This window comes from Sander lucioperca, chromosome 9, assembly GCF_008315115.2.
Source record: "Sander lucioperca isolate FBNREF2018 chromosome 9, SLUC_FBN_1.2, whole genome shotgun sequence".
Lineage (NCBI taxonomy): Eukaryota > Metazoa > Chordata > Actinopteri > Perciformes > Percidae > Sander > Sander lucioperca.
Window position 1 is genome coordinate 4,416,986 of NC_050181.1, and position 25,795 is coordinate 4,442,780.

Genomic DNA, 25,795 nt, shown 5'->3' on the forward strand with positions numbered 1-25,795 from the left:
TCTCTCTCGATCAGCTAGGCTAGCCGTTTGACCCCTCTTTCTTGTATTTATGCTAAGCTAATTGTGTCCTGGCTCTAGCTTCATTTTTAACAAGAGTGGTATCAATCTTCTCATCGGACTCTTTGCAAGAATGAACATACTGTAAATACACTTTTCCAAAAGGTCAAACTATTCCTTTAACTAAAATATCTACAGGAAACTAACTAACCCTAACTCAAAGTTCAGTCATCCAATCGTGATTACTTAAAATTATCTTTTAAACATCTTATCTATGTAATAATGGATGCCTGCCTTAAGAAAAAAAATTATGTTTAGCTTTTTAGACATAAGCAATTGAAGATCAGCCAAACTCAGCTCAGTTGTGATTTTGCACAGATTTGTGTTATTAAGTGTAAACAAGACAAATATAAATCTAACACACCTAAAGCCACAGATAAGTGAGTGTGCAGTTTAGTGACCACAAGTAGAGGACTTACTAATCAACGTGAAAGGTGCCAAAAAGGGAGTGTGGTCTTCCAAATAAATATATATAATCGTACCATAGTATACAGTATCATCATTTCTTGGCTTACTCCTTTAAAACATCTACGAGAGTTGCTGCGTCTGCCTGCATTCTCACACTTACAACAAAACTGATGAATTGTGTGGGGAAAAATAATTAAAAACAGTCCTGTCACACATTAAACTTCTCGTGTCATAGTAACAGATTTGGCAGCTAACTGGCGATTTCAAATATGCAGGATTTTACAGCAACAGTGATTACTTTGGTATTAGTGCATAGGTGCAGTTCTAGATACCAGAGCTGTAATAATATGAAGAATATGGACACATTCTTTGATATATTAACTGAAGTCATGTTGGGCAGCAGGATCAGTTTAGCTCGACACTGAGCCCCTTAGCAGAGGAAACGCTGCCTGCCGTCCTCCAGGAGATGGAGTGATACACGAGGAGACTTTTTGGAAAACTGTAATCTTTGCCTGAATAGTTTTCTCTGATTTAAGGAGGCTTCCCCTTGTTGCAAGTCTGCCCTGGTGCATCACAAGTATTTGTCCATCAGCTGGTGTCAGACTGAAGACGGAGGGCTCCATGTCTGCTCCTGGTGGACTGCAGTGTGAAAGGGAGCTCTTGTGTCTTGCAAATGTGCAAAAGTTTTACCAAGTCTAAGACCCGTGTAGTAGAGTCCACTCTGAACAACAGACCGTCCTCATCACATCCCAAACTCCGTCCTCCTCCGAGTGTTTTTTATTGAGTGCCTTTAATCTGCTAGACAAAGAAGTTAATTAAATATACACAAACACATGAACGCCTACATTTAAAAGAACAGTTCGACATTTCGGAAAATAACTTCTTGTCATGCTCGCCAAGAGTTAGGTGAGACGGTCAACACCACTCACATACGCCAAAATAAAACTGTACCCGGACGCCGCTTAGCTTAGCTTAGCTTAGCACAAAGACTGGAAACAGGGGAAACAGCTAGCCTAGCTCTGCCTACCAGCCCCTCTTAAGCTCACTTATTAACATGTTATATTTTGTTTGTTTGTGTGTGTTCATTTTTACAAAAACCAAAGGTAACTTCTCCCAGCCAAGAAATAGTCGGGTACTTTGTATTTAACATAGAGACATGAGAGTGGCATCTACCCTCTCAACTCTCAGCATTAATAAACATATTTCCTATTTATTTATAAGCAAAAAATAATTACCTTTATCTTGTGAATCATCTTTAATCTTGCAGCAGCATCTAAACAAGAACCTTGGAGATAAAAAGAACCCAACATCAGACATTTTTACACAATCTCAGGTTTGTCTTTGAGCTGCAAAAATATAAACACTGTATATTTGATGTAACCTGTGACTGGTCGATCACCAGCCAGCGCTCGGTGCTAATCTGCATGTCCTGTCCGCTCAGAGGCTCCCGCAGGCGGATCTTCACTTCAACACGCCCTCCTGTGGCCTTACGACCGTCCATCACCTGATAACAGAGACAACAAGGTCTTAGTTACTATTTATCAGTCAGTGAACATCTTAGATAAAAGACCGCTATGCCTCAATCTCTCTCGATCAACTTTGTTTTGTGGCCTTGGTGTTGTTTCAATCTAACTCACCTCTACGATCTCCCTGATTTCACTCTGTGACTCCAGTTTTTCCAGCTTTACAAGGGCCGTCCCAATCGGCTTGTCGCTCCGTAAGAAACCGCTGTGAATAAAAAAAAACAACCACGTTGACTTTCATCTGTTAACTTCTCAGTATTTGGAGATACTTTGCCAACCGATGTGGACATAAAACTAAACTCAGCAAAAAAAGAAACACCCCTTTTTCAGGACACTGTATTTTAAAAGATACTTTTGTAAAAATCAAAATAACTACAATGTTTCCCATGCTTGTTCAATGAACAATAAACAATTAATGAACGAAAAGACAATAACAGCTTGCAGGCGGTAGGCAATTAAGGTCACAGTTATAAGAAAATTAGGAAAGTAAAGAGACCTTTCTACTGACACTGAAAAACACCAAAAGAAAGACGCCCAGGGTCCCTGCTAATCTGCATGAGCGTGCCTTAGGCATGGTGCAAGGAGGCATGAGGACAGAAGATGTGGCCAGGGCAATACATTGCAATGTCCCTACTGTGAGACGCCTAAGACAGCGCTACAGGGAGAATGGAAGCACAGCTGATCGTCCTCGCAGTGGCAGACCACGTGTAACAACACCTGCATAGGATCGGTACATCCGAATATCACACCTGCGGGACAGGTACAGGATGGCAACAACAACCGCAAGAAGTGGCCAGTCTGGTGCAGTACACGAGGAGGAGATGCACTGCAGTACTTAATGCAGCCGGTGGCCACACCAGATAGTGAGGGCTACTTTTGATTTGGACCCCACCTTTGTTCAGGGACACATTATTCCATTTCTGTTAGTCACATGTCTGTGAAAATTGTTCAGTTTATGTCTTAGTTGTTAAATCTTTTAATGTTCATACAAATATTTGCACATGTTGAGTTTGCTTAAAATATAGAAGCAGTTGAAAGTGACAGGACGTTTCTTTTTTTTTGCTGAGTATAGAAGTAATCTTCCAAACGTTCCACTTTGAGCAGGGGGAGCAGGAGGAGCAGCTGGCGGCGACTCACCCTTTGTGCAGCAGCTCCAGTTTGAGGCCTTTAGACGTCACCACCCTCCTGAAGCCGCGGTGGTTACGGTTGATTGACAGGGTAAAGCTCTGGTTATATTCTGGTTTAAAAGAGATCTCAGATAAAGAGATGCAGCCTTCTGAGACTTTACACAAGAAGTATTACAGACACATACACAATTATTTACAGTTTGATTTTGCATGGTTCTACCTGAAACTCTAATTCATTTGTTCAAAAACAACTATTTTGTAAACAAAATCTACAGTATAAGGTGACTCAACATCCATTTTAACCTACAAGGGGCTGTAAATTATTGTTTTATTATAATTGTATGCGCACATCTATGAACCATCCATATCTAGTTTTATCCATTATTATTATTATTGTATATATTACTTGTAAAACGAACATTAACACAGTCTTTATTCAATTGCACATTATTTTCTCTTAGTTTAAAAACATTGTACAGGTCTTTTCATTTTTCAAACTGATCTATTTTATATATTTATTATTGTAAATTTCTATTTTTTATAATTATATATATATTTATTTATGATTCTTGACTTTTGCAGTATTTTTTTATTTTATATATATATATATATATATATATATATATATATTTTTTTTTGTTGATACAAATATCTGACACACAAATCTACAGTGATGTTGTTCATGTCTCACCCGGGGAGTTAGTGTTCTTGATGACAGCTGTTTTGTGTTTCTGCGGCTGCTCCTGGTGGCAACAAAACAAAAACCAACACTTTAAGGAAAAAACGTCACCTGTTCAAATCCTCCCAGCAGCCTGGGGTTAAGAGTGAAAATGAAAACGAGCTATAGTTTGAGTCTGTTACCGTGCTGGGGTAAGGGAAGTCGAACTTGACGTATGCATCCAGATCATTTGCTTGGATTCCTGAGGGAGGAAGAGAAAGTATATCACAAAGCATCAACCAGTATGTGCCTTTTTTATTATTTTACATCTGTTTAAGTTTGATTGTTTAGTTTCAGTGGTACTTTAAACTGAGAACAAGACCAAATCCAACACAGAAAAAAAATCAAAATGAAAATAACTAGACTTATTGATAAGATTTCAAGTAGGATTTAAGTTTTCACCAGAATAACAGCAAAGCAAGAAACCATCATTTTAAGGCTTCTTAAATTGAATTGAAGCTGTAAAACACCACTTTTTAGTGTCTTCAGAACCATTTCTTCCAGTAGTTGCAGACACTATGTGGACCTGCTGTACTGGTAGATGAAGACGTTTGTTCTTACCACTCGGAGCAGGAAGATTCATCCCTTTGACGATGACAACAACCATGTCAGTGCTGCTCAGGTCTGGAAATATCCTGAAAGGGAAGGAAAGACAGAGAGAGGTACTGTATTAATTCAACAATTAATCTAACTGTGTTTATTATAGGGCATTCAGACCAAAAACAGCCCTGAGTTAAAACAATGCAGGGGGCGGTCAGTGGGGGCATGTTGGTTAAGGTACCAGTCAGATGATGAAATACTTCTCTGGTTTCTGACTTTGAGAGTAGCTCATATTCACAAAATATTGATTGTACTTTCCTGGGATTGGAAATAACATAATGGAATTCTTAAATTTAGGTAGTTTTCCCATTGAAATATATAACTGCAGTTTAATCTTTTAAAAAGTGCCCACCTGACAGTGTGAAACGATCTCTCCTCAAAGTGATGTTTAGGAGGAGGAAGACTTCTCGACTGAGCCAGCTTCAGGACCTCCAGACTCTTCTTACAGCTCTCCGCCATCTTCTCAAACCTGGAGCGCACGCACACACAAGCAGGAGGAGGAAAGATTGTTTGTGAGACATCAGCCAGCTCTACATGGTTGTTACTTTTATAACATCATGCTGTTGTTGTTCACTGTGTATTTCAAGATTTAAATAATCAGGTGTTCAGTCAAATCAAATATACAAAAAGAAACATTTGGGTTTTTTGTCAGACAAAATAAACAATCTGATAAAATCACTTTGGGATCTGGTAAATTATTTTTGTTACATTTCATAGACTGGACAATGGTATCCTTTTAGAAAATTTATAATCCATTTAATCCAAATAGATAAACAGACGTATTGCTAATAGTTGTTAGCTGCAGCCCCAGTCCAGCGTTATAACCGAGTTTGGAATTGGTATGTAAACTGTTGTGACACAAGAAGCTTACTTTGTTGTTTCTGTGACGTTCCCCAGATGTGTGAACTGCTTGGAGTGAGTCATACATTTCTAAAAAAAACAAAAAAAAGGAGCAACAATAAGACAAGGAAAATGTTTGTCTTTACAGCAAGAACAAGAACCGTGCAGAGCAACCAGACCGGGAAAAAAAAATCTTTTTTGGCGTCAGAATTTATTTGGAAACTTATATAACAAATACATCAGAGAGCTGAAAATGTTGGATTCTGGAGCGATGGGAGTTCTGAACATAAATAAGTTGACTAAGGTATTACACTATATATATATATATATATATATAAATAATATAATCCATATCTTATTACTAGGAGTAAGATTCGCCACGAAATGAGTTGAAACTTGCAACTCCTTGCAATGTGCCGGTCGGTAACGCTCTGAAACCTGCCAGTTCACACCAATGCGACGAGACGGTGTATCATCTTCATAGGAACGACTCTTTGTACTTCCGTTCTAACTTCAGACTTTCAGGCTTTTTTGTAGCTGGATATATCATTCTGGGATGGGAGAAAAGCATGCTCTAGTTTATTGGCATTTCTTTAAACCAATCATAATCCTCATAAGCACCGGGCAGAGCCGCTGCAATATAGCCTCAGGAAGGAACTTGTTTTGGTGGAACATGTGTACGTTCAAAAGTTGCTTTAGTCGTGCAACAGAAAACTCAGATTGGACAGATAGTCTAGCTAGCTGTCTGGATTTACCCTGCAGAGATCTGAGGAGCAGTTAACCATAATCCTCATAAATGGACCGGAGTTTAAAATTACAACACAAAGAAAGCGGAAGAAAACGGACATCCGGCGGCTTTCCCGGCAGCACTGGAGTAATCCTGGAAGTGGAACGTCATGGATATAGACTACATTTCTAGTGATGAAACGCCAAAAACAACGTTTTATGTCTCTGATGCATGGCTTTGTTCTAACGCTGCTCGCTCTCTTCAGTCACTCTCTAGCTCGCTCAACCACATTACCGTGCTTGCAGGCGCCCGTTGAGCCTCCGTCTCAAACTCTGCCATTTCGACCAGTTGACAGTTTGTAACATAGAAATAAAATGTATTTTATTTCTATAGTTTGAAGCTGACTTTACAAGCTGACTTTGCTATTGGCTGTTGAAACAGGTGACGCCCTTCAAACACAAGCCTCTGGCAACTTGACCGGCTGAGTCGCAGGCGACACCATCAGCTGGCTGAGACTGGCCAGTTCAGACTGCTGAAACTTTTCCCTGCAATGTTCTAAAACGGTTTCGTTTCGTCCCGTTGTGAATCTTTGGTCTGAACTGGGCTTTTATGAAACGAGGATCATGCCATTTTGGTTCTATGGGGGTGCTCAATGTCTAATTTTACATAGAACTACCTGTTTTCTCCCAATAAGTTAATATACAGCCTATTAGGATGTAAATATCAACATATTGCAGTAAATAAAAATGTGAAAAGAAAGACATTTTTAATCAATCTTTTGAAAGTGCGTGAATAAATCCAAACGCCCAATGACCCCATGATCCGTGACCGATGGTTTACCTCGTACTGCTCTTTTAGGATCTTGGCCAGTTGTGTGTAAAGCTGCTCTGCTTTCTCTGAGATCTGCACGTCGCTGTGATGAACCAGGATGAAGTCGTCGTCTTCGTCACCAGGGGGCGACGGCACCTACAGGTGACAGAACAGAGAGGGTCAGCCGCAGCGGGATGTTGACATCACATATAAAATGGCTGCATTTTGAGGAATAGGAGCACTAATAATACCCTCATGAATAAATAAAAAACTGAGCAAATCGTAATCTAATTTCTTTTACTTTCAAATTATTATGTGACATTTTAACAACTTAACCAAAAGCAAGTAATTACTTCAGAGGAAAAAGAACTATTTGAGACCAATTTCTACTGTGTTCCCTCTACTTATATCCAAATCAATTTCCTGTCACTGAATAAGGTATTTCTAACACCAAGCTGGGTTTGGGTGAATCATACTAAGGATTCAGTAGCAGAGTAAATCTCCCGTCTGCTCACTGTGCTGATGTCCACAGTCTTGCCGCTGCGTGCTGCCTCGATCAGGGGCTCCAAGCCCTTGGCGGTGCGGAGGAAAATCTTGGCCTGCTCCATGTCGTTCTTCTGCTTTGCCTGCAGAGCTGCCTTCATGTACATCTTCTTCCTGCCCTCCAGAAACTCCAGCTGCTGACCCGCTGGAGTACGAAGAAAGACAGAAAGTTAACGGATTGTAAATAACTAGATGTAGTTTTCAGTGGGGATAAATACATCCAAATAAGATCATTTGTAGCATGGCTGACAGAGGAAGGTGGAAGGACCTGTATGTGAAAGAGTTGTTTTTCTTCTTGTCTGGATGGTATCTGTTAACGTTATAAGTATTAGGGCTAATGATAAAAAAAAAAATGATTATTTTCATTAACAATTAATCTGACAATTTCAATTTGCTTGTTTTGTAAAACAAGCAAAAACAGTGTAAAAACATTAGATATTCAATTTACTGTAACATCGTCATCTTTGAGAAGCTGGAACCAGAGAATACTAGGTTTTTTTTGCTTAAAAAAATGACTGGAATTATTAATCAATTTAATCATAATAGTTGCCATTTAATTCTCGCTCGACTAATTGATTAAATGACTAATGGAACTCTAATTAGTATTGTTGTTTATGTCCATTTCTCATTTTAATTTCGGTCGTGTTTGTTGGTGTGCAAATATCTTCTGCTTCAAAAGAGGCTGAACTGTGTCTGGTGTTTTGGAGAACAGGTTCCCTTTTGGGGACTGACCTGTTGGTGAGAGTCCTTCCCTGGCAGCTGTTCTGTCAGGTGAAGCTGACGGAGTTCTTTTCCGGTCTTGCCCTGCAGTGGAGAAATCTAACATGGGCTTCTTTGGCTCTTCTGGAACAGCAGGCTTAGACTACAACAAACATAAAACACTGGATCAACAATTTTTCAACAAAAACCAAATCAAAAAAATGATAATGTGCTGCTGATAGCCCACCTCCTCCTCCTTCTCCTCATCTTCTTCTTCATCTGCTATTTGGGAAGCATCAGTGGAGGCAAGCTTATTGGCTGCCTCCAGAGCAGCAACGAATCCCTGCTCTGCTCCTGATGCCTTCTGGCCCGGGATTGGAGGAAAACCTGAAAGATAAAAGCTAATTCATCACTCTGACTGGCATTACAGTTTTTAAACGCTAGGACTAGGAAGGCCCCAGGACTACAGAACCAGAAACACAATTCAAATTCAATTTTACGGTGCTAAATGTGACTTGGAAATTACACTGCCAGCTCAACAACATGAAGGAAAAAAGAAACTCACCAGGGGGAACCGGTAGCTCCTCAAAGTTGACCGCTTTTCCAGCTTTGTGAGCTCGGATGGCACTCTGGTATTGCTGCAGGAGAAGAGATGATAAATATTTTTTACAATGCTGCTGTAACAGGGTAAAAGGAAAGAAGATTAGTTGCTGTAAAGTGCTAGAAGTCCAGTGTTTTTAGGAATAGAGACTGTCATGTAGAAAAAGACCAAGCCTGACAAACAGTTTTGGCAGTAAAGTTCTGTAAAGGTAAATACAGACATCAGAAGGAGAGTCTCTCCTTGTACCTTGGCGATACGGTCATGCATTCGGGCCTTGCGGTCATCTCCACCAGCTTTAGCCTGATTGGACGCCTCCACATACTTGGCTCTTCTCTGCTCGAGAGCCTCCAGCACGTCTTTGGGAGCTGCTGGGGCTGATGGGAAAGCAGTGGACAACAATGTTTACAAAGTTTGTCATTATGTGTTTTTTTGTTTTGAGATGTTACCTCAAAGCTAAAGACACGCTGTCGGGCTGTACTTAGGGACATCAGGACTTTAAGCTAAATGCTAACATGCTCACAATGACAATGCTTACATGCTGACGTTAGCAGGTATAACATTTACCATGTTCACCATCTTAGTTTAGCATATTAGGATGCCAACATTTGCTTATTAGCACTAAACACAATGTATAGCTGAGGCTGATGTAAATGCTAATAGTTTTGTCATAAAAGTATTGGACAAATTACAATTTTGAGCAGATGATGACGCCAAATGAAATGTCAGGGGATCACCAAAGACGGTAGAATTAATCCTCTAGAGACCTTGAATATCTGTAGCAATCTCCATGGCAATCCATCCTGTAGTTGTTGAGATATTTCAGTCTGGACCAAAGTGGTCGCCCGAAACGCAATACCATTCCTAGAGTCATTGCACTTGCGTGGCAACTAAGAAATACCAATCAAAAAAACTTTGATTGAAAAAAAAAAAATCTAAGATTGGGTATCGTTTATACCAAAATTATATATACACTGTATGTATGTATGTATGTATGTATGTATGTATGTATGTGTATATATATATATATATTTATTTATTATTTTTTTTTTTTTAACATTGTTGAGTATCAAAAACCTTTTTTCATTTAATAATTTCCAAACAAAAATACGATACAATATTATTATTTAACTCAGAAAGTACTTGACTGAAGAATACGTAAATAAGACTAAGAATTTGACTCAGAACTGTGGAAGTTATTTGGTTGGTAGTCAAAAAGTAGCAATGTTTGATTCCCTTCTACTGATGTGTGACAGATGAATATAGCCAAAGACAAATTAGTCTGTTGGTTTTCATTTACTTTCTTTTAGGAAAACTTGTTTTGTCATCCAGTTTTCTATTTCACTTTTACACTGATCCATGGCTTCAGTGACATGCAGCATATGTTTGACTGTGTTATTTCTATTCACCCATCAGCCATGTAATATTCAGGTGAATGTCTTGTTGTTTTTATTCCAAACAGTCTCTGTAGGCATGCTTATACATAACAATGCTGTGCACAACACAAGCAGTGTGTGTTCTTCTCTATTTAAAGGCATATCTACTGTTAAGTGAAATAAGGGGGAAAAGCTGCATGACTGGTCAAAAATAAACGTATGCCACAGCAACAATTCAAGCACATACATACAGTTACTAATGTAGATGATTGCTACCTGGAGCTGCTGTAACCAGTTGGGTGACTTCTATGTTTTGCCCAGAGGAAGGTTCTTTCACTGGAGCAAAGCCTCCTTCTGTACACAATAACACAAGGTAAACGGAAACATACAGAAGCAGATACAACAAGTTTCTGTCCAGTAAAAAATGTTACTTGTTTTCATACATTTGCTGAATATACTTCATGGTGAAGCTACTGATTAAACATTTCCTCATTTACATTCCCTCCCTGGAAGATCCTTGTGACCTCTGTCGGCTTTCTAGACTCATTTCTTCTCACGTCTGGAACATGTAATCCAGGGCTTGTGTTAAAAACTACTAAACTTAACTAAACATTGCAAATAGTTATTGTTCTGCAGTTCCCCCAACATGTTGCTTCTGTTGTTATTAAGGATTGATCATAATTCACCTGCAAATTAGATCTATGTTTTCTATGTTTTTGTAATGTATTACTAATCACTTCACATCAGTGTTTTATATAGTTTTGTTTTATTATCTTAGTATTACTTAAAGTATAATAGAAGCCAAATCAGTATGCCTCTTGAAATCATCTCAAAACCCATTTGTTGGCTTTTTCTTGATTTTTTGATCATTTTATTTATTTTTTTTTATTTTATTTCAGTTAACTTGTATTCCTCCTGTATGTCACCTTGGAACTTCTGTTTTTAAAAGAGCTGTATAAATGAAGTTGGCTTGGTTGTGTGTTACACACTTCTTTCACATAATACCAGTGTTCCTCACCCTGTCCTGGAGATGGAGGAAGGCCACTCAGGTCGACTGCTTGTCCTTTCTCCAACGCCTCAATCACCGCATCGAACCTCTGCACCAAAAACATACAACAAACCCAAACTCTGTCAAACATAATGATGGTCTTTGTCTACTTCCAAATTGTTGGCATGTTTCACATACTTGGGAGGGAAATCCTGCAGCCAGAATATGCAGCAACAGGCTCAGACAACAGACTGCACAAATAGTGATGTGTAACCATATGTTAGCAATTTAACTTTACACATTGAAATATAAAGATTTCTGACATATAAAAAAATCTAAATTGGTTTAGTTTCATAACTGATGTCTGGTATATAAAAATATTGACTTTAGCAATAATCCTGGAAAGCATCAGGTTAAAAAACAGTGTGTTCATTGTCACAAATGCAGCTGCTGCTACATTCCTACAGCAGAAACTTGCTCTGCTTAGCAAAAACGGTTTGCTTCCAGTTGCAGCAGAAACAAGGTTTTATAAGGTATTATATATATATATATAAAATAATATATATTATTTATTTAATCTTCAATCATTAAGAATTGCATCATACTTGTTGCGTGCATAGGTTTTATAAAAAGCATTGAAACTAATTTATATAGCACAAAATAAATATTTTTTTTATTTTGAAATTTCAAAAACATAAAAAAGGACAAGGAGGTTGTCTACTGGTCATCTATTTCCCCCACAGAGTAATTCCCTGACACCATGTTATTTACTAAGAATAAAATGCTCACAACAGAGAAATCCTCTTTTAGGATATTCAAATTTATACAAAACACTGTATAAATGTATGTCATTTATAAAACACTGCTGATAAACATTTCTGTACAGAAGACACAATCTTGCCTTTAAACAAATCCATTAGGGTTGTAGTCTCTTTACTCACCTTGCTGGTCTTGAAGTAAAGCGTAGCTTGCTCAGCATCTCCCTGCTTCTTGGCTCTCAGTGCTGCCATCTTGTATTCTTTCTGCCTCTCCAAAAGCAACGTCTTGGTTGCCTTGTTCACTGTGGATTCATGAGGACAGAATAGCAGATAAATTACCACAATGAAAGCCCTCATTCATCCCATATTGAGAAGCTGACAGCATGTGTGGAAAGTGTGCGGGAATACAGAATGGGAAATCAAATTTAAAGTATTAAAATAAAGTTAACTTGTGGATTATTTAAACCAATGCACCAATATTTAACCAAGTGGTCTCAAATTTAGGGCCAAAACATTAATCCACAATCCCAGAAGTCTATCCTAAGCATGAGCCTGCATTAGTTACTGTTACTATATCAGAAAACCTTGGTAAACATCTACACACCTTTTGATACCTTGTTTCAGTCTTTGGAAAAGGAATGAAAACAACACTATCTAAGATACCAAATGTCATGGTTAAATAATCCATGATGCACAATTTTGGCCATCTTTAAAGTGTCTTTGTAGTTTTTAACTTATAGTGTAAACACGGACCATCTGTCAGACTGGTCTGAGGCTGGCCTGCAGGTTTCTTTGTCTGCTCCTGTGGAGATGGGACAGTGCTCATTGGCGGCAGGCTGGCGGAGGACGACTGCTCCTCCTCACTGCTGGGGGTGAGGATCTCTGGTACAGCAGGTGGCGGTGGCATCGTGGCCTCCGCCTCCCCCTGCTGATCTGAAGGAGTGGTTTCAGGAGGCGAGGGTACAGGGGGAGGAGGTCGACGGGGAACAGCAGGATTAGAGGCAGAACTCGGAGCTCCAGTGGCAACTGGAGGAGGGATCTCTGCCTCGTTCACAGGTCTCCCTTTTTTAACAGCAGCTAACATCGTCTCCAGAGTCTGTAGAGAGTACCATTAACAATCAGTCAATCTTTAATGCGTAATGAAGGAAGTATCACTGCAGTCCAGTAATTCCAGGCACAAAATACATACTGTGAAATGAGAAAACAAGTAAATATCTTAAACTATGAGAACAGATATTACAAAATGACAAACGGCATGCTGTCTTCCTTTATGGAGCTAGACTGTGTGATCAGACACATTAATACCAAAAGACTGTTGTTTCTACGAATCTGTAGTTGTTGTTAGGCATATATCTTGTCATTAGGCAGTATTTAACTCACCTTCAGGCCGCGATCATATCTCCTGGCTTTGGAGGTATCCCCTGCAGTTTTAGCGTTTTGTAAAGCCGTCTTGTACATGATAACTCTCTCCTCCAGGGTGTGTTGGAGGCTGCCAGGAGCTGCTGAGGAGACCTTTACGTCCTGCTGCTTCAGCAAAACAACAGGCAGGTACTGTAAATTATTATCTGAAAACAGCTGGTTTGTTAGGTCAAGAAATTACTCAGAACTGTGTGTTGAGAAATTATTTGCCAAAGATAAATAATAGGAGGAAATTGCTATTTCTACACATCTATATCTCATCTTTATTTACTTGTTAAAAATTCTAGGCACACAAGTATTCAAAGCATTTTCAGTAGACTGAAACACAGGTGGGATGAGTATCAGGAAATGTAAATACTCACAAGAAAGAGTGGAAAATTAATTTCTCAAGTGAATCTATTCTACCAGTGACATTAAGAAGGATACAACTATTGTATGGAGATACAGATGTAAAAAATCTGAAAAATCTGAGGTGATTTAAGATCAAAATAGGCAGCTAATTTTGTAAACCAGCAGAAGGACAAATATGTCTGCCCATTCCGGTTACCTGCAACTGCTAAAATGTTGTTGACACAAGGCTGGCAGTGAGCTACGTGTATTGTACCTGCGTCAGTGGGGACTTTGGTTTTTCAGCTTGAGGAGATTCAGCAGTGAGTGAGGATGTGGGGGAAACAGTTACAGCATCCTCAGCTTCCCCCTCACCCACCACTTCCTGTAGCTCTGCCTGATGAGGTAAATTACAGCAACTGATCAACAGCCAACTTTGATTGTTCATATGCAGGGCTGGATTTCAGAAGTGCAGAATGTGAGACAAGTTTTCCATATGGTAAAACATGCAGTTGTTTGACATAATGAAAGTTATGCCAACCAAAATGTGCAGAAGCAATGAAGGCCCTACAAATCAATAAGTCCCTGGCTAAAAAGATGCAACGTACTAGGATAAGTCTATATTTGTTACAGAATTGACACAAATCTTCTTTGACTTCTGCTTTTGCAGCAAAAAGTAGCTCTGTACCACATTTTTACAACATAGGGTACTTTGTTATTTCAGACCAATAAATACTATACTTGTGTATCAACCATTTAATTAATTACTTGACATTACAGGCTTCCAATGAGTGTGTAAAGGCAACAAGACTTTTAAACCATGTGGCAGATGGCCAAAAGGCCCACAAGCAATACAGTTTTCATTTTGATGTCTCTACCTGCTGTGTTGGATGACTGCATTTGGTTTGTCAGGCTACTTGAATTCATTTCAATGTAAAATGTGTCTGGTAAATGGACTACTTTGTCCAGGTTCTTAAAATCTAAGCAGCCACAAACCCTGGCATAAAATCAGAGATAAATATACAGCAACACCAACCAGTAGATCTTCATCGTCCTCCAGGTTACTGTCATCTTCATCCTCATCCTCATCTCTCATACACTCGTCAGCCATTCTTGCGATGTCTTCCATGGGCAGGGGGCCTACGACACAAACATGATGTCATGTATCCGACTGGGTTTGTATTTGAGATCATCAACACATATTACATAAGGTAGTAATAATATAACGGTCAATAGTGTCTATATATCTACCATCTATCTACCAATACGATCTATCAGATGGTAATGACATGTTTATTTTTTAACAGTAACTGTCCTGCCCAGTACAATTCTTAGTGGTGATTGTTAAATAAACAACTTTAAGGGAACCTATCATTATCAGATTTGTTATACTCTCAAATACCAATATAGGTATCAACATCAAAAATCCAGTATCGGTCAGGCTATAGTACTGACTCTAGGCATGGGGACAACACAGCTTCACATACAAGTGAAAAGCTGCACTGCACTCACTTTTCCCCTTCTGCTTGGCTCTTCCTCCAGCAGTAGCAGCTCTATTTCCAGTGATAGCAGCAAGTTCATCCTCCAAGTCCGGGTCGTCCAGATTCCCCTCCATACCCATCATCTCCTCAGGGTCCAGGTCTACAAACAGACCCATCTGAAACCAGGAAGTAAGAGATAACTTCACCCTTTGACAGCTATTGTCAAGAGAACACGTTACAATAAACATCTTTACTTGCAGCGTTCATCAGTGTTGTTGTTGGTACCTGCTTGGCTGCAGCAGCGCCCTGGCCTCTCGGCTGCGGTGCTCTCTTCTTTTTACCAAACATGTTGTTGTTGTTGTTGTTGTTGTTGTTGTTGTTGTTGTTGTTGTTGTTGTGGCTTGTTGTTTAACAAGCCCCTAAGCGACACTCCAGCGATCCAAACTACAAATACAGACAATACACATACAATAATCTGTTTCCTGTTGTGTAATGTCATCGGTCTGCTCAGTAGTTAGTCATGTGAGTGGTTGTCAGGTGGCTCCAAACAGACAACGAGCTGCCAACTGACGCTTATGTTAGCCGAGCGGCTAGCTGTTAGCTAACCATGTTTGTCGCCTCAAACTCAAAAAGTTTGTTCATGAGAAAGAAGACGACTGTTAGTGTCACTGTAAGCAAACACTTGGGAGAGTTTTATCCAGCTTTGAAAGCGTGAGGGTCTTTACCTGCTCGTTCAACACTTCATCAGGTAGTTCAGTTCAGTTTCATTTCTGTGGTTTGACATGGTAATAGATTTGTTTGAGTACGCATGCGCAAAGCGAGGGCGCGTCCAAGGATCATTTTAAAGGTGCAGCCGTGTGCAGCCCTGGCTCCCAGTGAATTGAATTTAATTCAATGCAAAAATAAATCCGTTAAGTAAGTAAGAAATATATCTAACGGTGTAATGAGTTCCATCGTTCTGGTTTTAACTTTTACAGTCATCTCATGATTCAAGTTTTACTGTCATCTGCATAGGAAACACAAGTCTATACAATAATTCCAATCCTGTACCAAGGCACAAGTTAAAAAAAAATGTGTAATTGATATATTACTAATAAGATAGATAATAAAAGATAATAATAATAAAAACTTGTATTTATATAGCGCCTTTCATGAAATCCAAGGACACTGGAGGTTGTAGGCAACTGTATATACTGAAAGCTAAGTACAATGAGCACAAATAAACAATTATATTTCATCAGCAGAATATTTTTTTCTACCAGTCGGATTGGTTTTACGACTGCAGAAAAAAAATCAATTAAGAATTCTCAGAATAAAGAAAACACATTATGACAATACATTTTGTGTAATCAGAAATAATACTTTGAATGAAAATGACGTATGGTAAAACATACCAACTTTATGTCTAGACAGACTAAATCTGGGGGAACTATCAGGCCTAATTTAACAAACAGGAAAATAAAAATGCTAACAACTTTGTAGACAAAGGAACTTTTATTTACTCTATTATAGTATACAATTTAAGACAGATACATGATTATAACAAGCTATATTCATTCCATGATATCAATCCAGATCAGGGGGCTTAGGCTAAAAACTTTGTTCATTATAGACAGTTTAAGCCTGACATTTAGTGCAAAGATTGCAGCGCTGTGGAGATACAGTAGGTCCGGCAATGCGAGACTACTGCAAAGAGAACCTGATCCAGATTTGTGTTACGGTTATACTGCATGGGAATTAAATTAAAGTTCAACACAAATTGTTAAAAATGTAAATGTTTAGGGCTCCCAGATAGCTCAGTTGGTAAAGCGGGCACCCATGTGTGGAGGATTTACTCCTCGATGCAGCGGGCCCGGGTTCGACTCCAACCTGTGGCCCTTTGTTGCATGTCATTCCCCCTATCTCTTCCCTTTCATGTCTTCAGCTGTCCTGTCAAATAAAGGCCTAAAAATGCCCAAAAATAATCTTTAAAAAAATAAAACAGCTGACAGCTCAGGTGGAGTGATATTACAGATCCCTGTGGTTGCTGCTGAGCAGTGTGGGGTAGGATGTGCCGATGGAGCCCCTGTGCCGATAGACAACCAGCTCCAGCACATACTCATCCACTTTCACCACCACGGACGTCCTCTTCTCAGTCGACATGAGAAAGATGATGGTGAAGAGAGCCATCTCAAACTCTGGACTGACACCAATAAAGGAGCCACCAATCGCCTTCACCAGGCCTTTCCAACTGAACTGCAGGTTCAGGACATGGTCGTCTTCATCAGGCTGTAAAACAATGATAGAAAAAACTAAAAAATAAAGGAACTCATACATTTATCTGTTGTTCAGTAACAGCACTGATTGTTGCTATAGAGTTTTTGTTCAGTATCTTCATAATGTAGACACCGTATTTTCTTACTGTATCTTTGCCTTGTCTTGCTTTGTAGCCTTTGTAGTCAATATGGTTGTGTTTTTCCTGCAGGTAGAACTGGATCCAGTTGTGAAGACCCATAATCTCCCGATCAAACTTGGTTTCTCCCACAAACACATGTTCAAATCCACAGGAATCCTCACTATAATGAAAAACAACAATATGTTTCAAAGATAGGTTTATTAAGTCCTCATGTATGGCCTTATTCAACCTGTAATCAGATCCCTTTAGATATTTTCTCTTATCTACTGTGTTTGAATGGCTGCCTAGATAAAAGCATGAAAACACTTTAAGGTAACACAACCTGTGATTCTCCTTTAAGAAGCAGTTGGATATCAAATAGATGCAAATTATCAGTACAATAAACAAAATTAAAGTTGAACCCATTCACTCAGATATATTCTTTCCAATGAAAGTATATTATTGACTTTGGAAATAATAGTTTGACTAAAAAAAGTTTAACCTCAACTTACTTACTACCTTCTTACGGATCAAAACTTCATTAACTGATACAGACCGTGAGATGTGGTTAAAAGCTCCAGCAAAGCTACTAAGTGTTTATTTTTTGTCAGAGATTTATTCTTTATTTGAATATATATTTATATTTTTCTTTTCTCAGTCTAATAACGGGAATACCACATGCAGTAATTGTAACTTAACTATTAATTTAAAAAAGAATACAAAACATAGAATACACTAAGTGTTGTAGCACTGTATTTATTCATGTATATATTTTTACATTCGTTAATGATTCTTGAGAAGGATATTTATTTGTTTTATTATGTTTCCATGCAAGCTAATTCAGCTGCAGAAAACAGTAAAGGTTGTCTTCCACAAGTTTTTCTGTAGATGATTAAACCTGTGCTCTCTCTGCTAACCTCCAGGATCGTCTCTTTCTACATTACAATAGCTCCCCTTGCTATTATTTTGAAACTCACCCTCCACTCCTGTCCCGGTGGTAGAGGCGAAACCAGATGTCATACAGCTGTTTCTTAAACTGTCCAGGGTCTGATTGCGACTGCCCCTTCCTGACCAGATACTTGTGAGCACACTATAAAAGAAAAAACAAACAGTATAATGAGATAGATAGAGAGAGATATATATATATAAATAAAAGTCTTTAGTGTTTCCTCTAAAATACTTCTTGTTGTGAAGTGTTGTGTAGGATCAGTGTGTTGTTTGATTGTGAAGATAGATGTTAAGAGTGTTAAAGAGATGACACCTTCTCTCTCACAGCCACCGCACCTTCATGACATTGGTCTCCATGATAGAATCAATAAAGAGCATGTTCTCTTTTTGCTCCTCTGACGTCACTGTCTCTGATACACCTGTGGACACCTCATAGTTGTCCAGCAAGTTCATGAAATCTGCATTAAAAACATGCTTGTTAAAAAAATGTAGGTAGTAGCAAAAGTACAAGAAGTGTAATGGAGAAAAAAATGAAACTTACGTAAATATGTCTTGATACCCTTGAGTTTGTCTTCGTTGACATATGTGAAGAGCGGAGCCTTGGCGTTGTCTCTGGCATAGTTACTGCCCTGAGCCACATAACCTGCCCTTCCCTGAGCAAAACACATAACACACACAACAGCATGTAAATGCAAAAGGCAGGAAAACTGACTGCATGGGGTTTGCATGGACTGTGTGTATCTCTGAGTGTTTTGCATTGCAGAGAAGCTCTGAAGGCAGACTTGTGATACTGACCTGGAGGGAAATGATGTAATCAGTCCCCGGCCTGAGACGGTTGGTATCCAGGCGCCAGAGTTGGTTAAGCACATCGGTGAGCTCCTTGTCGGCCTGTTGCCTGTACAAATGCAATGAATTAAGTAGAGTATTGGTAGTAAAGAAAACAGAAATGGCACAACAGAATTAGATTATTTCCGACATTGAAACATACATTTTGAAACCTGCTCAAACTAATAAAAATGTTTTTTAGATCTTAAATCTTTTAGTGGGAAAAGCCTGTGTTACAACATTAACGATGGCTCCTTTCTATTCAAGTGTCCCAGTAAGTCATGACAGTGTGACAGTGAGCCAGCGTGCACAAGATCTGAAACTAAAGCAGCTAAACATGTCTTCTGTGAAAAAGGCCTATTGTTAAAAAGTTTAAAGACACACATATTTACTCCATTCGCAGAAATGATTAACTTATGTCTGATAACCTTCCGTCAACTTTGAGTGATGTATTTATTTTATCCTTTACTGACCTACATGTTTTTTTTCTCCCAATAGTAGCCTTTTATAAACTTCATTCAAACATTCCCAACCAGTTAGATTTAAAAGAGGTAATTAGTTTTACCACCAATGATTAAACCAACAAGTTAAACCAATCAAATAGTGCCATTTAGGTAACCATCATGGTAGCTTTTATGAGAATGTGTTGCTTGATTTATTTATTCAGATAACTTATCTGAATTCAGATAACTGTAACAAGAAATTGCTGTAATATACCAAACCAAATCCTTGTATATCTCACTCATAATGTGGCTCAGTATATATATATATATATATATATATATATATATATATATATATATATATACAGTATTTTCAAGGCTAAGAAGCACTAAGAGGAAAGAGGGTGAAATTACTATTTCAAGCAAATGCAACTACAATTCGATCACAGTGTTTGAAAAGCCCTCTTGCCTAATCAAGAAAATTTTTTAATTGTAAGGGTCAACTTGCACATTGACTATTTTGTTCATGTTTTCCATTTAAGTAGGCCTATATTAATAAAAGGCTTGAGTGCATGTCAGCGTTACATTAAAACGTAGCTAACTGAACTAATCTTAGGTCCTCCGACGGGGGACAGTCATGTCACCTACAAATGCTTGCATTCGCTACAGCAGCTGGAGGCCTTCTGTTGTTTGTTTTTTGTTGCGTTTCCAGGGACCAGTCTTGCTGGTTCCTGGAGTTTTCTTTTGTTAGACAACACAATGCCAGCAGAAAAAAAAGGCCAGTCGAGAAAACCTTGACTCCATTAAAGAACCCAGCTCTATCATTAAGTTACAACTGTAACATGAGATAGACCAAAAACTTCAAGATGCTGTTTTATTGTGCCACTAACTGTTGGCCAAATATGATTCAGGGTATCTGCTCAATTTCATCCTTACTGTATATTAGCTTCAAGTGACAATGCCATTTAAAATATCTCAGAACTGCCACACCCTTCCGGCCATTTAAACAGAGCAGATGTTTGACATATTGGGGAACCGGAAGGAGCACTAATATAGAAACTTCTCTCTTCCTAAATTAGTTGTGCATATCACAAGGGAGAACAGCCACACACTTCATTGCAGCAGAGGGTATTTCTACTCAAGTCCTGTTATTTTTGTTCTGTTGTATAATTTAACCCACTAATCACTACCAGACCCTGCAGCACTTACAAACAAACAAACTCTAACACATAACATCCAGAAATCCACTGTACAAACCTGTAATCTGCACTGAGAACAGCTGATGGTCTAAACCAGAAGGACATTTGTGTTTTAGAAACAAAACCTACAAACCTTTACTTTCTCTCGACATTACCATCGAGAAGACCCCAAGTATTGTGTTACAGTTTGGCTGAAGTTTACATCAAATATTTCTATTTTGACTGGAAACAACGTAAAGCGGTCGAAAGTTGGCTGAAAATGTCACTAATCAGCTAAATAAATATGCACATACAGGAACTGAAGAAAACAAATTAAAATATAAGTTATTCTGATGTCTCTCTGCTCTCCAATTGTCACCAAAAACTTACCCCTTTGCCATGTTTTCGTTCAGTGGTAAATGTTACTCTCTGACTTCTCATCTACTACAGAACTACTCATGCGGACAGTTATCAGCGTCAATCATGACGTTCCCAAAAGAACCAGCCAATTACAAGACCCGAAGACGCCCCCGCCCCTGATTAGAAGGGTGGATCCCTAATAGGTCCATGGTAAGGGGGCAGAGCATTGACTGTAAATATTAATTATTTTTTTAATTATTAACAGTCTATGGGGCAGAGCATGGATGGTCAGAGAACAGATAGAGAGACGACTCAGACAACTGAGTACTTTCATGTATCTGCGTCAAGTGGGGTTCCCCACTGTACGTCACTTTAGGAGACAAACGAGAGAAAACATACTCAAACCACTTTTTCCACACACTTCTGACCGTTCAACACGGAAACCGCAATACAACGGTGCACGGTGCCAGTGCAGTCTCAAACGCAAACGCAAACGTATTCACAACAGCTGCTTTTATTTTGAAAACCACTACCAGATGGAAGGAAAATGGAAGGAAGATGACTTTTGCGCAAGCGCAACAGCCGCACACGTTGTTTTGATATGGGTTTGGCAAAAATAGCTAAGAGATAGTCATGTTTAAATAGCTTCACCACGCTGTTTACGTTGTTTATCGTCTCAGTGTTTCACATCTAGGTTTCTGATTTGACTGTTAGTAGCTGTAATTACCTGTTGGTCAAACGGGACGACAGATAAAGCTGCCGTTTAATGAAAGCTAACCTTTCTAGCTTAGCACTCTGTAGCGACAAGTGGCAGCATGGCAGCTGTACTGGAGCTGATTGCTGGGAGCTACGAGCAGATCGCCTTTGGTTACCGAGTGAATACTGATGGGGAAGTAAGTCTGTCCTTATTTTTTTGTTTTGTAACAATAATAATAATTATATTAGTTAATGTCCCGACTGGTCTGCGTTGTATTTCTGCTCTCTGTCACTTGAAAACTAAACTGTCACTGGGATTGATGGGTAGTCCTACAGGGCAACCTGTGTGTTGAACTAGGACCAACGATTTCATGTTTTTAGTCGGGTGATGAATAGTGTAACCTGTTTTAACTAACTGGCACTGTCAGAAACCTAGGTTCTATGTGTTTTCTCCCTGTTTCAGTACTTAAGTACTAAAGTCCATTAATTCCCAATCGTTTTTTGTTCGTCATGCAGGAGTGGACAGCCAAGGCGAACTTCACACATCACGCGCACACAGCGTCCATATCAGCTGCGGCAGCCAGTGAGAGGTTTGTTGTCACAGGAAGCAAAGATGAGACCATACAGCTGTACGACATGAAGAAGAAGACTGAACACGGAGCTTTGCTGCATCATGATGGTGAGTATCATTATGTACACTGACCAATTCTACAATGTAGACCAAGTAGCTGTGGCACTAAGATTTCTTGTTTGATATAGGGGGCTTCCTAAAGATGTCTGTAGCCTGTGGTCAAGTTCATGTGAAGGCATTTAACCTTCTACATGAAAATACCAAGGATGCAGTAGAGACTGATGATATATTTTATGGTTAGAAAGGACATGGACAAAGACAATTCTATTTTTTAATTTCTTGTGAAAACAAAAAAATAAAATCCACACAAAAGATTACTTTCTTATTTAAAAAAAATAAACGTAATTTAGAGATCTTGAGAAAACTGCTGCATTCTTTTGTGAACTTGACATGCCAATTTCATTTTTGATACTTTTTTTTTGTTGCTTGTTTTAAAGTCACAATCTCTCTCCCATTTCCTCATTTGTGGTAGGCTATAGGTGTTGTAGCAAAACTGCTTTTGCCTCATGATTTGTAGTTTGAAAGACTGTTGGGGCCTGATTTACTTGGCCCCTGATGACTTTATTAATTTTCTTTACTGTGGAACAAGGAGAATAAAATATCATTGAAGAATTTACCATGTTTACATTTTACTGTTTTTCAAGCTGTAAAGAAATGAAAGACCCTAGCTTTGTGGTCTCCACACCTGACCCAAACTTCTCTGTATTGCACAGGCACCATCACCTGCCTGGAGTTTTATGGGGCATCTCATTTACTGAGCGGAGGAGAGGATGGACTCATATGTGTGTGGAGCACAAAGAAATGGGAGTGTCTGAAATCCATCAAAGCTCACCAGTAAGCACACAGAGAGATGCTGCAGAAGCACTGAGATGGTTGTGTTTGTGGTATTGTTGAATTGGTATTTTGTTGGAGTTAAAGTAACTTGTTTAATCCTCTTGTTTTGCTCAGTGGCCATGTCACATCGCTGTCTGTCCATCCGTCTGGGAAACTTGCTCTTTCAGTTGGGACAGATAAGACTCTCAGGTAAAATTCAGTCCATGAGTAGAGACCATTCATTTAACAGGAAATAAAAAAAGACTGTTTTGATCTTTTTATCATTTTAGAACATGGAATCTAATTAACGGAAGATCGGCCTTCATCAAAAACATAAAACAGAGTAAGCCTCCTTTTGGATTCTGAAGTTAAGAACTGATCAAGTTATTTTAGCAATATTAGTATGTTTGAAATGACTTCAACCTTTTTTGTTCCCTACACTTTTAACAGATGCACACATTGTGAGATGGTCTCCAGATGGGGATAAATATGTGGCTGTGGTGAATGACAAAGTGAACATTTACGACCTGGAGACAGCCTCTGTGACAGGAACAATCACAAACCCCAAGAGGATATCATCTGTTAAGTTCCTAAATGTGAGTTCCTTGACTACAGGTGCTTCTCATGTCGCTTAAATTGCCTCCTCGACTCCTCCACTTGCCTCCCTTCCTCATGGGAAATCATGGGAGGAGAGAGGAACCGAGGAAATGTGTTTTAGAGGGATGAGAACATCCTTTCCTCTGAAGCCTCACGTGAATTTGTCAGCTGTATGGGCAGAGTTGGCAACAGCTTTCAGCTGCACGGCTTCCGGGAAGGCTGCTCTTGTGTATCCTCGCTCATGGCTCCTCGGTGATCCCTCTTCGATGCTTGCTCCTCGGGGCAGGAATAAGAGCTTTGAGACGGCCTTCACCGAAAAAGGACGGAACAACATCCAGTTCGACCGAGGAGTCGGAGAGCTATCAAATGAGCGACGTGAGAAGCACCCTATGACTCTGAGAAACTTGCACTTACAGTGACATCTATATGTGATATATAGATTGTTGTGGTTGAGATGATTTGTATCTGCTATTACATCAAGATATGACAATAATAAGCAACATGACAATGAGTTTAAATAGATGTTGTAATCCTGCTTGTTTTTCAGAACTCCATCCTGGCCGTCGCAGGAGACGATGAAATTGTGAGGTTTTGTGACCTGGGAAAAGAAAAATGGGTGTGTGAGTTTAAGGCACATGAAACCAGGTAAATTCATAGTGTTTTTTTACTTCACAAATCCACCACCATGTACTGTATATCTTAAAGTTATTAGGTGCAGGTGTTTGTAGTATGTATTTAAAGTAAAGGCTTATATATTTTATTGCAAAAAAAATTGAAACTTATACCAAAATATCTTCATATCGCAGACAAGTGTTTATTTTACATCTCATGTCATATTGGTGAAAAGATAGCGAACAAACCTACATCCTTTTGTGATTTCAGAGTGAAAGCGGTTGACAGTTTCATGATGGAGGATTACTGCGTGCTGGTGACGGCTTCAAACGACGGATTCATCAAAATGTGGAAACTCAATCTAAAAGAGGCATGTCTCTAGTGTTATTTATAAACATTTGAGTGTATAGATATTCAGATGAATGTCAGACATAGAAAAACATAATGTTACGAGACTTTGATATAGTTTTATATCAACAAATCTGTTTGGCAAAAACAAGAATTTCTCAAAAATGACAAGCTGCTGTAGATCTAGCAATGTACTCCTGTTGTCCAACAGGAGCTGGAATCTCCCACTCTACTTGGGGAAGTGAACACAACGGCCAGACTGACGTGCCTTGCTGTGTGGAAACCTTCATCAGTGCAGCAGACTGCTGAGGAACCAGCAGCTGAGGCAACAACATCTGAAGGTACCGTAGTTGTCCTGCAAACCCTGACTTTTGTTCCATTTCATCATCAAGTTATGAAAAAGATTTGAGCTATAGATATTAGTATACTGAAGCTAGGGATTTTGGTCTTTTTAAGTTTCCACGTTGATAGGGATGCACTGTAGGTGGTTCAGCTTTCTCCCACTAAAATCTAAATAAATAAATCTGTTTGCTTCTGTCCACAGAACTCACACAGGAGCTTTCAAAGACGAAAAGAGTCAGAATTGTAGCAGAAGAAGTCGTTCTAGAAGATGAGAGTAAACCCAAAAAGAAGAAAAAGGATGGTGGAAAATAAAATGGAAAAAAATTAAATCTGTTTTATTATTGGTGGACTTATGTCTGGACTATTTGGTCACATATGCATGTGCTGTTTGTGGTTGCCACAGGGAGGTCATAAAGTACAGCTTTTAAGGACAGAGTTTGTGAATATATTTTGCTGTCAACACTGAAAAGAAGAAAAAAAGACAATGGAAAATGATATATGCAAAAATAAAAACGTTTTATAATCCATTTACTGCATTTTATCTTGTCAAATACTTTACTCATGGTTACCACTAGGAGGTGGTAAAGCACAGATGCTGATTGTATGTTTTGAAGGATATATTTGCTGTC

At 38.9% G+C, this 25,795-nt stretch overlaps 3 protein-coding genes across 10 annotated transcripts; 1 reads left to right on the forward strand and 2 right to left on the reverse strand.

The window, feature by feature from the left end:
• Nucleotides 1-362: 362 nt before the first annotated feature.
• cc2d1b (coiled-coil and C2 domain containing 1B) lies at nucleotides 363-15,823 on the reverse strand. 7 transcript variants are annotated; one of them, XM_036005315.1, is made up of 26 exons: nucleotides 15,725-15,822; nucleotides 15,285-15,443; nucleotides 15,031-15,175; nucleotides 14,555-14,658; nucleotides 13,796-13,915; nucleotides 13,153-13,299; nucleotides 12,526-12,868; nucleotides 11,956-12,074; nucleotides 11,045-11,123; nucleotides 10,303-10,386; nucleotides 8,900-9,027; nucleotides 8,618-8,690; nucleotides 8,300-8,439; nucleotides 8,086-8,215; nucleotides 7,326-7,498; nucleotides 6,841-6,966; nucleotides 5,305-5,363; nucleotides 4,786-4,902; nucleotides 4,395-4,468; nucleotides 3,977-4,035; nucleotides 3,807-3,858; nucleotides 3,126-3,225; nucleotides 2,103-2,193; nucleotides 1,847-1,969; nucleotides 1,701-1,750; nucleotides 363-1,260 (listed from the first exon to the last, which is right to left on the reverse strand). In XM_036005315.1, exons 2-25 carry the CDS (start codon nucleotides 15,345-15,347, stop codon nucleotides 1,739-1,741), a joined length of 2,661 nt encoding a protein of 886 aa, XP_035861208.1. In that variant the 5' UTR covers nucleotides 15,348-15,443; nucleotides 15,725-15,822; the 3' UTR covers nucleotides 363-1,260; nucleotides 1,701-1,738. The 7 variants fall into 7 exon arrangements, 2 of the variants coding, with proteins under 2 accessions (XP_035861208.1, XP_035861209.1); XM_036005316.1 differs by having other exon boundaries at nucleotides 363-1,263; XR_004898333.1 differs by having other exon boundaries at nucleotides 1,701-1,969; nucleotides 13,153-13,296; nucleotides 15,725-15,823.
• A 655-nt stretch (nucleotides 15,824-16,478) lies between these two features.
• Nucleotides 16,479-21,257, reverse strand: LOC116045826 (poly(U)-specific endoribonuclease-C-like). 2 transcript variants are annotated; one of them, XM_031293717.2, is made up of 8 exons: nucleotides 21,158-21,257; nucleotides 19,117-19,216; nucleotides 18,863-18,974; nucleotides 18,658-18,779; nucleotides 18,351-18,463; nucleotides 17,401-17,554; nucleotides 16,977-17,267; nucleotides 16,479-16,781 (listed from the first exon to the last, which is right to left on the reverse strand). In XM_031293717.2, exons 1-7 carry the CDS (start codon nucleotides 21,166-21,168, stop codon nucleotides 17,007-17,009), a joined length of 873 nt encoding a protein of 290 aa, XP_031149577.1. In that variant the 5' UTR covers nucleotides 21,169-21,257; the 3' UTR covers nucleotides 16,479-16,781; nucleotides 16,977-17,006. The 2 variants fall into 2 exon arrangements, with proteins under 2 accessions (XP_031149577.1, XP_031149576.1); XM_031293716.2 differs by having other exon boundaries at nucleotides 16,479-17,267.
• A 408-nt stretch (nucleotides 21,258-21,665) lies between these two features.
• Nucleotides 21,666-25,690, forward strand: pak1ip1 (PAK1 interacting protein 1). The gene is made up of 10 exons (XM_031293721.2): nucleotides 21,666-22,020; nucleotides 22,340-22,502; nucleotides 23,168-23,288; nucleotides 23,403-23,477; nucleotides 23,558-23,610; nucleotides 23,718-23,863; nucleotides 24,412-24,509; nucleotides 24,747-24,846; nucleotides 25,036-25,165; nucleotides 25,369-25,690. The coding sequence occupies exons 1-10, from the start codon at nucleotides 21,943-21,945 to the stop codon at nucleotides 25,476-25,478; spliced, it is 1,074 nt and encodes a 357-aa protein (XP_031149581.1). The 5' UTR covers nucleotides 21,666-21,942; the 3' UTR covers nucleotides 25,479-25,690.
• Nucleotides 25,691-25,795: the final 105 nt, after the last annotated feature.

Excerpts from the sequence above, each read along its gene's own strand:
- cc2d1b (XM_036005315.1), bottom strand. The coding sequence starts at position 15,347 with ATGTTTGGTAAAAAGAAGAGAGCACCGCAGCCGAGAGGCCAGGGCGCT. Across the intron at positions 8,691-8,899 it reads TGCATGACCGTATCGCCAAG|CAATACCAGAGTGCCATCCG; the intron begins GTACAAGGAGAG and ends CTTCTCCTGCAG. Across the intron at positions 7,499-8,085 it reads GGAAGGACTCTCACCAACAG|CGGGTCAGCAGCTGGAGTTT; the intron begins GTCAGTCCCCAA and ends TTCGTACTCCAG.
- pak1ip1 (XM_031293721.2), top strand. The coding sequence starts at position 21,943 with ATGGCAGCTGTACTGGAGCTGATTGCTGGGAGCTACGAGCAGATCGCC. Across the intron at positions 22,021-22,339 it reads GAGTGAATACTGATGGGGAA|GAGTGGACAGCCAAGGCGAA; the intron begins GTAAGTCTGTCC and ends TTCGTCATGCAG. Across the intron at positions 22,503-23,167 it reads AGCTTTGCTGCATCATGATG|GCACCATCACCTGCCTGGAG; the intron begins GTGAGTATCATT and ends TGTATTGCACAG.
- LOC116045826 (XM_031293717.2), bottom strand. Across the intron at positions 18,464-18,657 it reads TGGAGACCAATGTCATGAAG|TGTGCTCACAAGTATCTGGT; the intron begins GTGCGGTGGCTG and ends TTTCTTTTATAG. Across the intron at positions 17,268-17,400 it reads CAAGACAAGGCAAAGATACA|CCTGATGAAGACGACCATGT; the intron begins GTAAGAAAATAC and ends ATTGTTTTACAG.